The sequence below is a fragment of the Pundamilia nyererei genome, unplaced genomic scaffold (genome assembly GCF_000239375.1).
Source record: "Pundamilia nyererei isolate P.nyererei 1_Seehausen unplaced genomic scaffold, PunNye1.0 scaffold00114, whole genome shotgun sequence".
Lineage (NCBI taxonomy): Eukaryota > Metazoa > Chordata > Actinopteri > Cichliformes > Cichlidae > Pundamilia > Pundamilia nyererei.
The window spans coordinates 262,295-275,338 of NW_005187515.1; the positions used below are offsets into that span (position 1 = coordinate 262,295).

The 13,044-nt window shown below is 42.0% G+C and overlaps 1 protein-coding gene across 3 annotated transcripts in view; it reads left to right on the forward strand.

Moving 5' to 3' along the window:
* The window catches only part of dock11 (dedicator of cytokinesis 11), an 80,292-nt gene that overhangs the window by 3,338 nt on the left and 63,910 nt on the right, over positions 1-13,044 (forward strand). For all 3 annotated transcript variants that reach the window (XM_013913082.1, XM_013913083.1, XM_013913084.1), the window contains exons 2-11: positions 4,145-4,261; positions 5,230-5,319; positions 5,969-6,051; positions 6,480-6,546; positions 7,588-7,683; positions 8,702-8,836; positions 9,490-9,673; positions 10,571-10,650; positions 12,355-12,438; positions 12,619-12,759. In XM_013913082.1, the coding sequence (XP_013768536.1) occupies positions 4,145-4,261; positions 5,230-5,319; positions 5,969-6,051; positions 6,480-6,546; positions 7,588-7,683; positions 8,702-8,836; positions 9,490-9,673; positions 10,571-10,650; positions 12,355-12,438; positions 12,619-12,759 (1,077 nt within the window). The remainder of the gene's footprint in view (positions 1-4,144; positions 4,262-5,229; positions 5,320-5,968; positions 6,052-6,479; positions 6,547-7,587; positions 7,684-8,701; positions 8,837-9,489; positions 9,674-10,570; positions 10,651-12,354; positions 12,439-12,618; positions 12,760-13,044) is intronic.

Genomic DNA, 13,044 nt, shown 5'->3' on the forward strand with positions numbered 1-13,044 from the left:
AAAATCTATTTTATAAATGGAATTTTTTTTCCCTCGTAAAAAGAGATATTTGATTGGTCAAATTGAAAATTAATAGCTGAGCATCATCCTTCAGATGGATCCCATTCTAAGGGTCTTGGAGTGCATCTGATGGTAGTCCCAATAGGAGCATTGCTGCATATCCGCTAGCTCCCCACGGACTGCAGGTTAGAGCAGCACGCCAGCTCCCAGCAGATCTCTGGAGCAAAAGAAAGACTTCCATTGCCAGCTGGCAATTAGCCTCCATTTGACTGCAGGGTGATAGACTCTGTGGGAAAGTGGCTAAATGATACCGAGCACTGCCGCAAAAGCCGTCAGACTGGAGAACCAGTCATAAGTGAAAACACAAAGTGGGAGGAGTCGGGCCTAGCTGATTGGCAGTGACTAAACTTTCAAAATAAATCGATGGCTAAAAAAAGGAGGAATAAATCCCTAAAAGTTGTTCCTAATTATGCTTGTCCAAGTTTAATCGTTAGCAAGTTTTTATGTGTGGGAAATACTGTACAAAAAACAAAAGAATTGGTACTGGCATGTGATATGAGTCATATTGGTATTTTAAATATAGCTTTGTCATAATCAGGGTATCTAAATAAAACAAGATGCCTGAGTGCATCTTGTTTCCATGGATTGTTGTCAGATATTCTGTAGACAATCGATACAGAAATCTATAAATAAATAGATTCATTTATTAATAAATTCTATAGATATCCTGTAACCCATGACATTACGGAGAAAACAGAGAACAGAGACAGGTGTAACTAAGAACAGATATGCTTTTTTCTAGATTAAGTAAAGATTAAAGATCAAGTCGTTGTTTGTTTGTTTTTTTAAAGAGACAGGAAGTAAGAGAAAGATTAAGCAGACGTATGTCTGTGCGTCTCACTTACACACAGATTGGAGCACTTAGTGGGGTCAGCTGTGGGACAGTGGAGCTGCTTTATGCTGTATGTGACTCTAATGTCAGTGTGTGTATATACTGTGTAAGCTCCCCTCTTAAAAGTAATGAAATCCACTCGGTCACGTTGGAGTCGCGAGTGCCTTACATCTGCAGAACCATAATGGGACACAGACATCTGGAAATGCATGCTGCCCAACATCATCGTCATCATTGTAGTCCTATGGAGGCGGGCTGGGAGTTGTGCTTTGTACTCAGTGAATGTAGCTCACTGATAGCTGAGAGAAGTGAGTGTGTGTCCTAATTGGAGGTGGCAACAGTTTAAAGAGCCTCGACTGCTTTCAAGCTACACCCAAGTGTTGCGCTACATCCCTTTGATTGTTTTCAGCTCTCTTTGTGCCTCTCTGTTTCTCAATCAGTGACACCGCCTGTGGCTGCAAAGCTTCTTCAGTAAAAGCAGAACTTGCTCCTTCACAACTTGCTTCCTCTTACTCCCTCCTTCTGTCTGTAACGTGATCACCGTTGCAGTGGAGGCAGTGCGTGCTGCCGAGCCTGTCACCTCTGACTTGTAGCGCTGCGGTTCAGGCTTGTTGCACATGACAGGAAGCAGAGCTGCTGTGTTGGGTGCAGGGGCGGTGCACAGCCATATGTAATGGTTTTACCAGACTTGTAGGTGTTGTTTTGCTGCCGCCGGGTCTGCATGTAAAATGATAGCACAGATGCTACATAGCAGCATAAATAGGAAAATACTTAAATCCACATAGCACAAGTACCATTAGGGTCAGGAAGTTTTTATTTAAATTAGTGGTTTAAAAAATGCGAGACACAGGGTTTGTGTGGACTGCCAAGAAAGTCAGGCTCTGGTGGAAAATTGTGGAGGAACATGTACATGTACCACACTTCTTTCACAGGCTAAATTACTGGTTACTTTGAAAAGGGAGAACTTTCTCTTCATTTATGGCTCATGCACAGATGCCACCATATTCAAGAAGCCGACATGCACTCCTGAAACATGCACCCTGATTTGAAGATTTAGGGTTTTGGAGAAAACGAAAAGCATTTGTTTTGGTTTAAAAGGAAATAAAATTGATCAAAATGGCAATAATTACCATGTTAAAACTCAAACTGACTGTGTTAGCACATCTGAAATTATTTCTGTACAACTTTATTTGTACAGCAAATTTGAAAACACAGAATTACAAAGTGCTTCACGGTATCAATAAAAGCCAAATGTTAAAGATAAGAATACATGTTCCAGCATACAGACACACAATCAGCTGTAGGGTAACACATTCATTCATAAATAGGTGTAAACTGTGGCCCAAAACAAGGGGAAAAGATTAAGGTAAAGCAAACCTGTACAAATGTGTTTTCAGCAGCAGTTTGAAACAAACGTTCAAAGTTTAAGATCTGATTCTAAAGTAAGAGCGTGGAAGTGTTAGGAGAGCTGGAGCAGATGATTTGTGACGCTGGCTGCAGTGATAGAGTCTCAGTAGCGCTCATGTATAACAGGAGCCTGTCCAAAGTGGATGTAGCTAGTTGTTTGTCTGGAGCATCATCTTTAGTTTCTTTAAAAATAAAGTAAATAAAGTTATCATTTGAGCCTGGAGTCATCTATTACAAGTCTTACCTCGGGGTCTCCCACTTTCCCCTCTGTTCTAGTTAGAGCTAGTCTGCAAATCTGTGAACACATTTGGATGGATTTTCTGAGCTCAGCTCTTCGAACAAGCAAACAAGCAAAGCTCTTATTTTTTGCCTTTTCACTTTTCTTTAAAAAAACAAAAAATAAACAAAGTGCAAAGTGGTCCCGCACTTTTTAGCGGTACTTAACTAAACGGAAGAAGCCTGCACTTGTCTAAATCCAGCGCACTTTCGAAAATTGTAATATGCCCCAAAATATCCAATATGTCAGGAAGAAATTTGAGGAAACGATACAAAAAAACAGCTGGCATTTTGGTTTTGAGCTTCAACTTTACTTTTTCACACACTGTAAAAATACAGCCTAAATAGGGAGTGTATAGCAATATATGAGATGTCGCTGAAGACATATATATTTTTTCAAAGTGAGCAAAATATGTTTTAAGGCTCTTTTCATGCAATCAAACGGGTGAATGCTATATTTGATCATAAAGCTGGATATTTCCAAAAGGCCTATGTGAGAGCTTGGATCCAGCCGGAATAATTGCACAGGTAAACAATCCTAATGATAGGCTTAACCTAAAGTGAAGAGAGAGGGGGGCAAGCAGGAGCCAAACGACTGCCTTTCTGTTGCAATAGAAGCACAAAGCTCTAATCTCAGCTACATGAATGGAAATATGACAGAGTACAAGGTGGAAAATCGCTCAGTCATTCTCTTCCAGCTGCAAAGCTCAGTCAGCTCTTTACAACCTCGGCTCCTTAGATTCCCCACTGCGTCTGCCCACTAAGCGTGTATCAGACTATGTAGCAGCGGCTCACTAATGGGGCACAGACGCTGATCAAATCCATACAGTCTGATTTCCTCCAAGCAGCGTGGTGTCGCTGAGCCAGAGCCTTGTCGGGCTAAGCTTTTCATCACTTTTCTCTCTGCTTAACTTGAGCTTAAAATGGAACTTTGTTGGAATTAATTTTCAGTCCTTCCAAGTGGGCTAGATTTATATGTCAGATCACATTCTGACCCAGTTGTGGAAAGCTACAGTGAACAGAGGCTGCATGCCTCTTTAAGACACCGTGGAAAGGCCCATTTGTTGTCATCTACTTCTCTATGAAACTTAAAACAGGAAGTCGCGATAGTTTGTTGTGGTATTTGGTTGAACTTGCTTTTTTTTAGTTTCATTATGTCTCTGTCAAGCTTTATCAGACTTCATGAATCGATGAAGTTGTTGCCTTTGCTACCCTTTCAGTCCTTACCTGAGACTTTATCTTCAGTTTCTTCCTTTTTGGTCATCTTTTGCTTTATTTCCCTCCCATCAGCCCACATTTGTCCCAGCAGCTGTTTTCCTGCACTGTGACAGCCCTCTGAACTTTGTGGTTGTCTCTTTAATCTCTTGTGGCTCTGGTGAAGCATGGGTGGTGAGGAGTTCCAGAGGTGAACACTCATTAGCTGCTTTCAAACAGCAGGGGTGCGCAGGGCCCACCAGAACCACAGAAAAGACAAACATAATTGGTGCATGAGATCAAAATGAAAAGAAAAAGAAAAAAAGTTTATTTGAAATGACATGTGTTGGTGTCCTTTCCTTCCTCCCCCTTCAGGAGCAGCCAAAGATCATTGAACCGCTCGACTATGAGGCTGTGGTGTTTCAGAGGAAGGCTCAGATCCACAGTGACCCCCACAGAGACCTGCTGCTCTGCCCTGTGGATGATGTCTCGGTGAGTCCACGCCATCAGAATAACCATGTGTCAGCTGTTTTTTATAACAGGTTTAAACTGTTATTTTGTATAGATTTCTTCTGTAATCTGCAACAGTTCTGTTTATTGTGCTACATGGAATATAAGCTTTAGATCTACAATATTGTCAGGTGCTTAGTTGTTATTATGCTCTCAGTTTAGTATCCTTATCAGTTTATTTCTTATTATCACAGGTGGCCCATTGCTAGCTAAACTTGAACCCTGTTTTGGGCCCCAAAACCACGTTACACCGTTAAAATAGCAAAAATCCAAGGACTATATGACATTAATTACCATTGTAACACTTTAAAAAGTAACGATTTGAACATAGTTACTTTTTAAAGTACATTTTTTGAATCTCAAGTCATTCCTGTTATTTCAAGAGTTACACTAGTATTCTCCCAGAAGGTTCAAGTTAAAGGAAGTGCTCATTCGCAATATAAACTAGTGCAGGGCTTAACCCGTCACATATGTTGCCTCTGTCTTTGGCTCCGTCTACGGCCTGTGATTTATGGATCTTTTACAAATATGTTACGCTCAAAGCACCTGCGCTGAAATTTCCACAGTAAACAGCCAAAATCAGCTGCTTTTTCAATCTGTCCGAGTCAAAGAGCTGTGAACTATTACTTTCCAAAGGACGTTTTCCCATCATTAATCACTGAACATCCTCAAAACACTAGGCCCAGTTATTCACGGCTGAGTCCAGCTCTCGCATACGGTCCAGTCAGGTATTTATTGCTGTTGCTTCAGACACATGTGGTTTTGTTCTAGTGGTGCATCTGTTTGTGTCGACTCTCCTCCTTCATACTGAGAGAATTTGTTTCTTCGTATATTTGTCTTCTGTTTTCTCTCATTCTCTTTTCCCGTGTTTGATGTTATGAGAAATATCTCCATCATGCACCATGCATGTGAATCCACATGTGGCTCATTTTGTGTTTGCATGCGTACAGGAGTCTCAGATCTCCCGGCAGAGGAGGACCGTTGTTCCCTCTGTGCCCCAGAATGCCGAGCGGGAGGCTAGGAGTCTGTTTGCCAAAGAGGTACTACAGTTATTTTGCATTATATTATCATATATATCATTAATTACAGTCTGCTCAGTAAAGAATACGAGTAAAAATGATCAACAAAACAGGCTGTTTCTTGATGATTTCACACCAGCCTGCATGATACTGACCCTGACGTGTTCCTCGGGAGCTCATAAAGAAACGGGAGTACTCACCGTCCAGTCGTAAACACGTGCTACGCTGATGAAATATTGTATTAGCAATGAAAAACAGACTTCTCTGGCACGATGCAGTCATACACTGCTGCTCTACCAGGCTTTAAATCTGTGTTCATCTGCCAGCCGTCATGACTGCGATGTAGCACGGAAACAACTGTCATAGGGGCAGTTAAAACAGACCCTGGGCTTGCTCAGCATTTATTGAACAAAGATCCATTCAGATGACTTGCAGGAGACTTTTTGCTTGCAGTTCTATGCTGAATTAAAAACACAAAAAGTCCACTTAAAAGTGTCTGATGCTTTGCAGACTTGTATTTTGAGTTCATGAAAAATGATCGAAGTTGATTCGTCACCCCAAAATCCTCCTCCATGATTTACAGTCATTAAAAAAAGGTCTGCTTGCTGGTATGGCTCGCTTTTTCCATTTGAACATATCCACTGCTAATCCAGCTCTCTGTGTTCTGCAGTGCATTAAGATGTACAACACTGACTGGCACGTAATCAACTACAAATACGAGGCTTATTCTGGAGACTTCCGCATGTTGCCGAGGTAAGGAACATGAGACAGAAATGAGTGGAATAAACTGAAAATGTAGTTTGGATATATGGGAAAACATACAGGCTAAAATAAGGTAAAACAGCCAGATGTGTAACATGCAGCGGATTTCCTCAGCTGGATCAATGTGTTAGTGCAGCTCTGATGTTCAGCCAGATGTTCCTCCACACAGCAGGTGCAGTCCAGATGTAAAGAATTTATTTCCATGGTGATAAATCTTACTGAGGAAATGACTTTATCACTGCAACCATGAATTTTGAGAAGTATTTTTGAACATAAAAAATACATGAAGGAGGCTGTAATCTGATCTAGCGTTACAAACAAGAAAGACATAAAGAACCCAGATATGTGACGTAGCTGTCCTCAGCAGAGGGGGAGAAGGCCAGCTTCATCCATTCACCCTCTGTTTTGTGTTTTTAAAGCAAAGGCCTGAAGACGGACAAACTGCCAGCTCATGTGTTTGAAATCGATGAAGACGCCAAAGACGAGGTGAGTAGAGCGGCCTGAGCGTGGTTAGATCACAGACGTCGTTCCCTACAGGGAGGAGGAATGATAGGCTATTGACTCACTGGGCCCTTTATGGACACATTGTGTCGTGTGCACGTGCACAGCTTTTAGTGCTCTTCTATAAATCTTGCTCAGAATTTCAAAGCCTTCTGCTCAGCGAACCAGGTATTACCCGTGTCTTGCATGTTCCGGCTTGTCGTTCGACCCCTTCTTAGACTGACGACTGCAGGCCAGTGAAACCAGAACCCTTATAGTTTCTATAAATAGCTCTCATCAACCCTCCTCCCCCTGCTACCCTCAGGCCGGATGCAGATAAACTTAGACAGAGGAAATTTAACTGAAGGCAAGTAAATGCTGCTGCTCTGCTGGCTGCACAGGGAGGGCAGCTCAGGCGTCTGTTATTTTATCTCTGCATCTTTGTGCATCCATGTTTTGATAAGATGATAAGAATAGTAGCACCTTCTTACAGACCTGTCAGTTTATGGGTTAATAGCACTCAGTCAGTAGATGATAATAGCAGGTATAGACTTGAGTCGCAGCTGTCAGGAGGACAGCGAGAGCTGTGTGTCAGACAAGGTACAAGAACCCTTCTTGCTCTGTGTTATGATTTCTGCATGTTGTATTCCTTCGAGTGGCCCGATGCATTACCATTATGTGTATGTGCGTTTGTGTGTATGAGCGTGATCACTAACAGATTTGTTTTCTGTGGTGGTGATGAACAGTCCCATGATATTTACTGGATGAGATGGAGATGTTACACTGACAGGACAAAGCCTGAATTATGATGAACTGCTTCATGGGATCCCAAAGAAATTCTCCCCATACACTGATTTATGTTCATGCTTTCTCACTGACAAAGTTAATACAGCTCTGCTCTAATTAACAAACAGTTCTCACAACCACAGGAAAAAATAATTGTTTCTTCATGGCAGAAAATACTACAAACAACGATATTAACGTGAGTTGACCGCAGTAATGAAATCCGTCTTTGCTGATTGCCAAGTGTTTGTGTTTGTGTGTCAGGACTCGGCATCGCTGTGCTCCCAGAGGGGAGGCATCTTGAAGCAGGGCTGGCTTCAGAAAGCCAACATCAATAGCAGCCTGTCTGTCTCCATGAGGGTGAGTCAGCACCAGACCTCCTGTCTGTTATCACAGCATAACAGCAACAAGTGAAACAACACAAACATGTAGAGGTCAGAATAGGAGCGTAGCTGCAGCTGCAATTTGTAATGCTGGAAAAATGATACACCGTTAAAGCTGCATCGATGTACGTGACTTTATCCTGTAACACCGTCCCACCCAGCATAAACCCTCACTTTCACAGTCCTGAATAATCAGCCCACATCATTTTACTTTCCCAGTGAAATTGCTGCTACTGCGAACCAGTGCTATATGGATAAAGTTAAACTGAACTGAACTGAGAATGTTTTGAATGTCCAGGATCGTGCAAATAAGTTCAGCATGCAACATATGAGACGTTCTGAAAATGTTCTGAAAATGTTGGGGTGGTATGTAAAATGTAAACAAAAACAGAATGTAATGATTTGCACATGAATCTGTCATTTATGAACAAAGGAACGCAGAGTTGGAGATAATTTATATGAATTTAAGGACTGGGACCACGCTTCAATGCATGCCCCTTCCAGTTCTCTCTCTACATACAACCCCTGTTTGTTCTCTTTTTCGTGCCCCTCCCTCTCTTTTTCAATTCATTCACTTCTCATTAATACATGAGAAATACTCTGAGGCTTTCCCCAAACCGCATCCTTAATTTGTGTACAAGCTGTCTGCCATTATCTACTAGAAATGCTGTCTAACCTAAATGAGGATATGGTCTCAGATAGTGAAAGTATATAAACTGTTGGAACTGACAAACTGTACCATTTTAAGAATAATATTTGCTAATTTGGAATTTGATAACAGCAACTCATCTCCAAAGTTGGGACAGTAACAACAAAAGGCTGTTGCTGAAAGACACAGCTGTATAACTTGCAGTATCCAGTGTATTTGCCCTCATTCTGGAATTTTAACTACATTAGGAAGGCAGCACATGAGCTTGAAGTCACATGTCATAGTGTCATATTTTTGCTGTCATGAGTTGTCAGATGAGTCATATGAGATGTGCTCTGGATTGCAGGTGTTCAAGAGGAGGTACTTCTACTTGTCTCAGCTCCCCGATGGCTCCTACATCCTCAACTCTTATAAGGATGAGAAAAACTGCAAGGAAACCAAAGGATCCATCTACCTGGACTCCTGTATAGATGTCATCCAGGTAGACTCAGTACAATTAAGAACCCAGCAGCAGTGGATAAAGCTGTTTTCTCTGTTGTGACCATGTTGGTGTGCTTAATTAAACTCACTGTGTTTATTTCCCTCGTGCGCTCTCTGCGAGGTTTCAGAACTTGGCATGAGCTCCCACCCTCGTGAAATTCAGCGTGTTTCTGTGTCTTACTTTCCCTTGGGGGCTTTTGGCTGCTTTAATTGGGCAGATCTGCTGCATTCCAGTGACTTGGGCAGAAACGTCAGCTTCTAGCAGATTATGAAGAGCTGTTGCTGGCTCATGGCACAGCCTAGTACCTTGATTGCTCCTCAGGCAGAGCTGACCTGGCTGAGAAAGCAGCCAGGAAGCTTTCAGTTTAATGAGCACGCTCAGAATATGAATGGAGGGAGTGAGGGAGTTCATTCTGGCTCATGGATTTAATGAGGAAGCTTGAGTTTAGCATGGAAATCAGGTTTTGTTTGGTCATGGCCGAATAGCATTGACTCTCAGTTTGTTTCTGAATTTAAGTTGAGATTCTTCTGATTACATTTGATTCCCTACGCTGTGCTTTTAACGGCTTATTTAGTTGTACCAAAGATCCTGTAATTCTCATCACTTTCCACCTGTTAGTCAAAAATCAATCAAATATGATGTTTCTTCCTCAGAGTCCCAAGATGCGGCGGAATGGCTTTGAGCTTAAGATGCAAGACCGCTATAGCCACTTCCTGGCTGCAGACAGTGAGGCAGAGATGGAGGAATGGGTGGCCACACTGAAACAGGCTCTGCAGAGCAGCACAGAGGCTGGCCAGGACAGGAGGAACGGTGCTGAGTCGCTGGACTGTGTCCTTGGTGAGCTGTTCTACCAAACTTTGAGCAGTTACATGTCCACATTATCTTTCAGTCAACATAGTACTTATAGTCTTATTTAAAGGTTTCTATAGTTTCATAGTCAGTTTACTTTAAACACTGATTCTAACCACGGGCCTATCATGTTTTTTTCCATTGGTTTCCACGTTACAGTCACACATATGCAATTAGCAGGCGGACTCCTTCACCTGTAGCACCTGAGACAATAACATGCTAGTATATCAGCTAACTGAGGAACAATGGAGTTTGTTTATACAGGACTGTGCAACAACCTTGAGCCACCGCTCACTTCTATTCAAGTGGACTTGAATAATGGTTCTCAAGACTTTCTGAAGGTCCTTCAAAGTCTTTCTTGGACTCAATCCTGAACATTGTCAGAGGAGTATTTTTTTGTTAAGTCATTTACACGGACGTGTGAATCGATCAACCATAAAAAAGACACTTAGGATAAGTAAATGTGTCTACATAGAGCAGACAGAGGGAAATAAACATTTTAAAATTGTATCTTTAGGCACTTTGTTGCAAAAACAACAAATGTATTCCCATTTGTTTTGTTAAATCTACGAGAAGTGCCAAAGATAACACGCTGACAGGCATAAAATACTAGTTTTGAACCAAGATGATATCAAAAGAGCTATTAGCCAAAAACTTGGCATAATATAATTTCCTTAGGGATTAATAAAGTATTCTGATTCTGATATTACTGAATGGTGTGGAAAGAAAGAAAACTGAGGAAACTAGATAAGAGGAGAACAAAAGAAGTATTAGCATTAAGGGAGGGAAGCTTTATAGGGACTTGTAGTGTGCATGGTTCTTGGTGAACAGGCATTCATGTGGATTACATGTACTGATGTCTGGTTATTGTCCTTTTCCTCTCAGATGATGACACGGCCAGCCAAGGTAAAGGCGAGAGCATGCTGGAGAACTCGGGGAGGAGCTTGCACACTGAACTCATCAAGGTATGAAGGAATGATAGATGATTAATGAAGCTGCGTTAGTTGGGCCAGACTTACCAAGTGGGTCAAATTAGTGTGAAGCTGCAGAAATGTGCTGAAGGGAGTGGAAAGTTCTGTGGCTATTAACACCGCACTAATTTATGAACACAGACCCAGACGGGTCTTTTCAGTAACCATCAGCAAATTCTACACAGAGCTGCTCTCTGCAAACAGCCGTGCATGTGTTAAAATATACGGGTGAAGTCCTCCATTAGAAACTAAAGGGGGTTTGTCACCCTATCAACCTTTAGCATAACATAAAACAAGAAAAAAAAAGAAGTGTGCAAACTTTAAGGCATTAAATTCAACTAAATGTACATCTCGTTTTTGCATGTGTTCTTTGTGATGCTGCAGATATCTGCAAAAATCAAAGGAGAACAGTCTGACTCACAGCCACCTGTGGGCTACAGCTACAGATGCATAATCCTGAATACAGATCAGTGGTTTGTTAAATCACACTGTGGCGCTTCAGTAAATGACATAATAAGAAAGCATATGAGATGATTTAAATGAGACATTATCTAAAAAATGAATCGGAAGCAGAACAAGTTCAGCGTCTCTTTTATTTGTGGTGCTCAGACAGAGCCGCTCTGATGTGTCTATAAACCCCAAACTACACAGCAGCAACAAAGCCCTCTGTTGCTGCTGTTCCACTCTGTTTGCTTTGGGCCACTGCAGCAAAGCTTTTCTCTGTGCACGTAAAAACAAGGTCGAGTTTGTCTGCAGGCTGAGCAGACAGTGAGAACAGAGGCGCGAACAGGAGGAAGAGAGGGGAGAGAAATGGACTCTGAGGGCTCTTACCTAAACCTGAGGCTTTGATTGGGCTCCATTGGACGCCCTTTGTTTCCCCCCTTTTGTCCCTTGACTACATAGCAACCTTCCTCTGTCTTTTTCTGTTTGTGTAAGTTTACAAGCAGCGCACTGAGTACACTGTACCGGACCATTACAGTAAGGGCTGCTCTTCTACCTGCGGTTGCTGCCTCATTCTTAAATGAAGTCCATGCAAATAAGCTATAAAGATCTGTTGCAATAAAGCGTGCAAATAAAAGAGAAGGAACGCAGCGGCTGAAGTGCTACTGTTTAATGTGTTAGAAGAGTTCACAAAAGGTATCAGAGATAGTTACAGATTTTTTTCTTAAAATGTGAGAGTAATATACATATTTTGGATATTTATGTAAAAAAAAAAAGTTTAAAAAAAAAGCCAGACTTTGTCTTTTATCTCTAAAACATATCATCAGTTGATAACTTCCTGTTTATGTCTGCTTCAAGTGTTAAGCAGTTCGTTTTGATAACTCTTTAACTCGGGGAGTCCTGAGGAGGCCAGGGCCCATGAAGGCATTGAATATTTTAATTTAGAGTTCTGGCGGGGACGTGGATCGAACAGAAACAGATGGGAATGCTGTTTGTTGTGGAAACAGTTTCTTCATGTTTGTTGTGTGGTTTGTCCCTCAGCCTGAAAGGGTGATTGGGGTATTGTTGTCATCACTCCAGCGCAACTTTGTGAACTCGATACCTCGAGAACGAGGCGATGTAGGTTTTCAAATTTACACCATTTGTTTGTATAGATAAATAAATTCATGGGGGAAAAAATTCTGCAGTTAAAAAAAGAGAAGAAAGAAAGACCTGATGGATTTTTAGCTCGCTTACATCGCTGCTGTCTGTCTGCAGTACACCAGGGAGACAGACCAGCTCAGTAAGATGAACAGGAACGAAGGCAGGCTGAAGCTCTCCTCTCTGGATCCTGAGACACAGGTACAAAAGGTTATTCCTTTAAAATGCTTAGCTTTCCTATGATTTATTTATTTCACTATTGATTCACCCTGTTTGATCTCTCCTCCCCCTTCCAACTCCTCACGCTCATCCTCCCTCCTCTCCGCTGGACCACTCTCGCCCCTCTCCTGCTTTCTCACTCTCCTCCTCCCTGATATCCAGAGGCTGGACTTCTCTGGGATCGAGCCAGACGTGAAGCCCTTCGAGGAGCGTTTTGGTCGACGTATAGTGGTCAGCTGCCACGACCTCACCTTCAGTCTGCAGGGCTGCGTGAATGAGAAGGGCGACGGTGTCCTTACCAATGTATGTCATCACCTTTGTTCCACAACACAGCTGTTCTGTGGTTTGCTACTTGTGCTACTGTTACATTAAACAGGTAAAAACAGATGAATCATGGCCGCAGTTTTAAATAGGATGGCTTTGAGCACAGTCGCTCCATCTACCTGCTCTTTAAAGCATCGAGAGCTGAAGAGAGTTGAAACCAGGTATTATCTCTTCGTGCTGAGACTGTGAGGTAGCATAATGGCTCGTTATAGATTAAGACTCATGTTCAACAGAGTACATCACTACTCCTTCTAAAGGTATGTC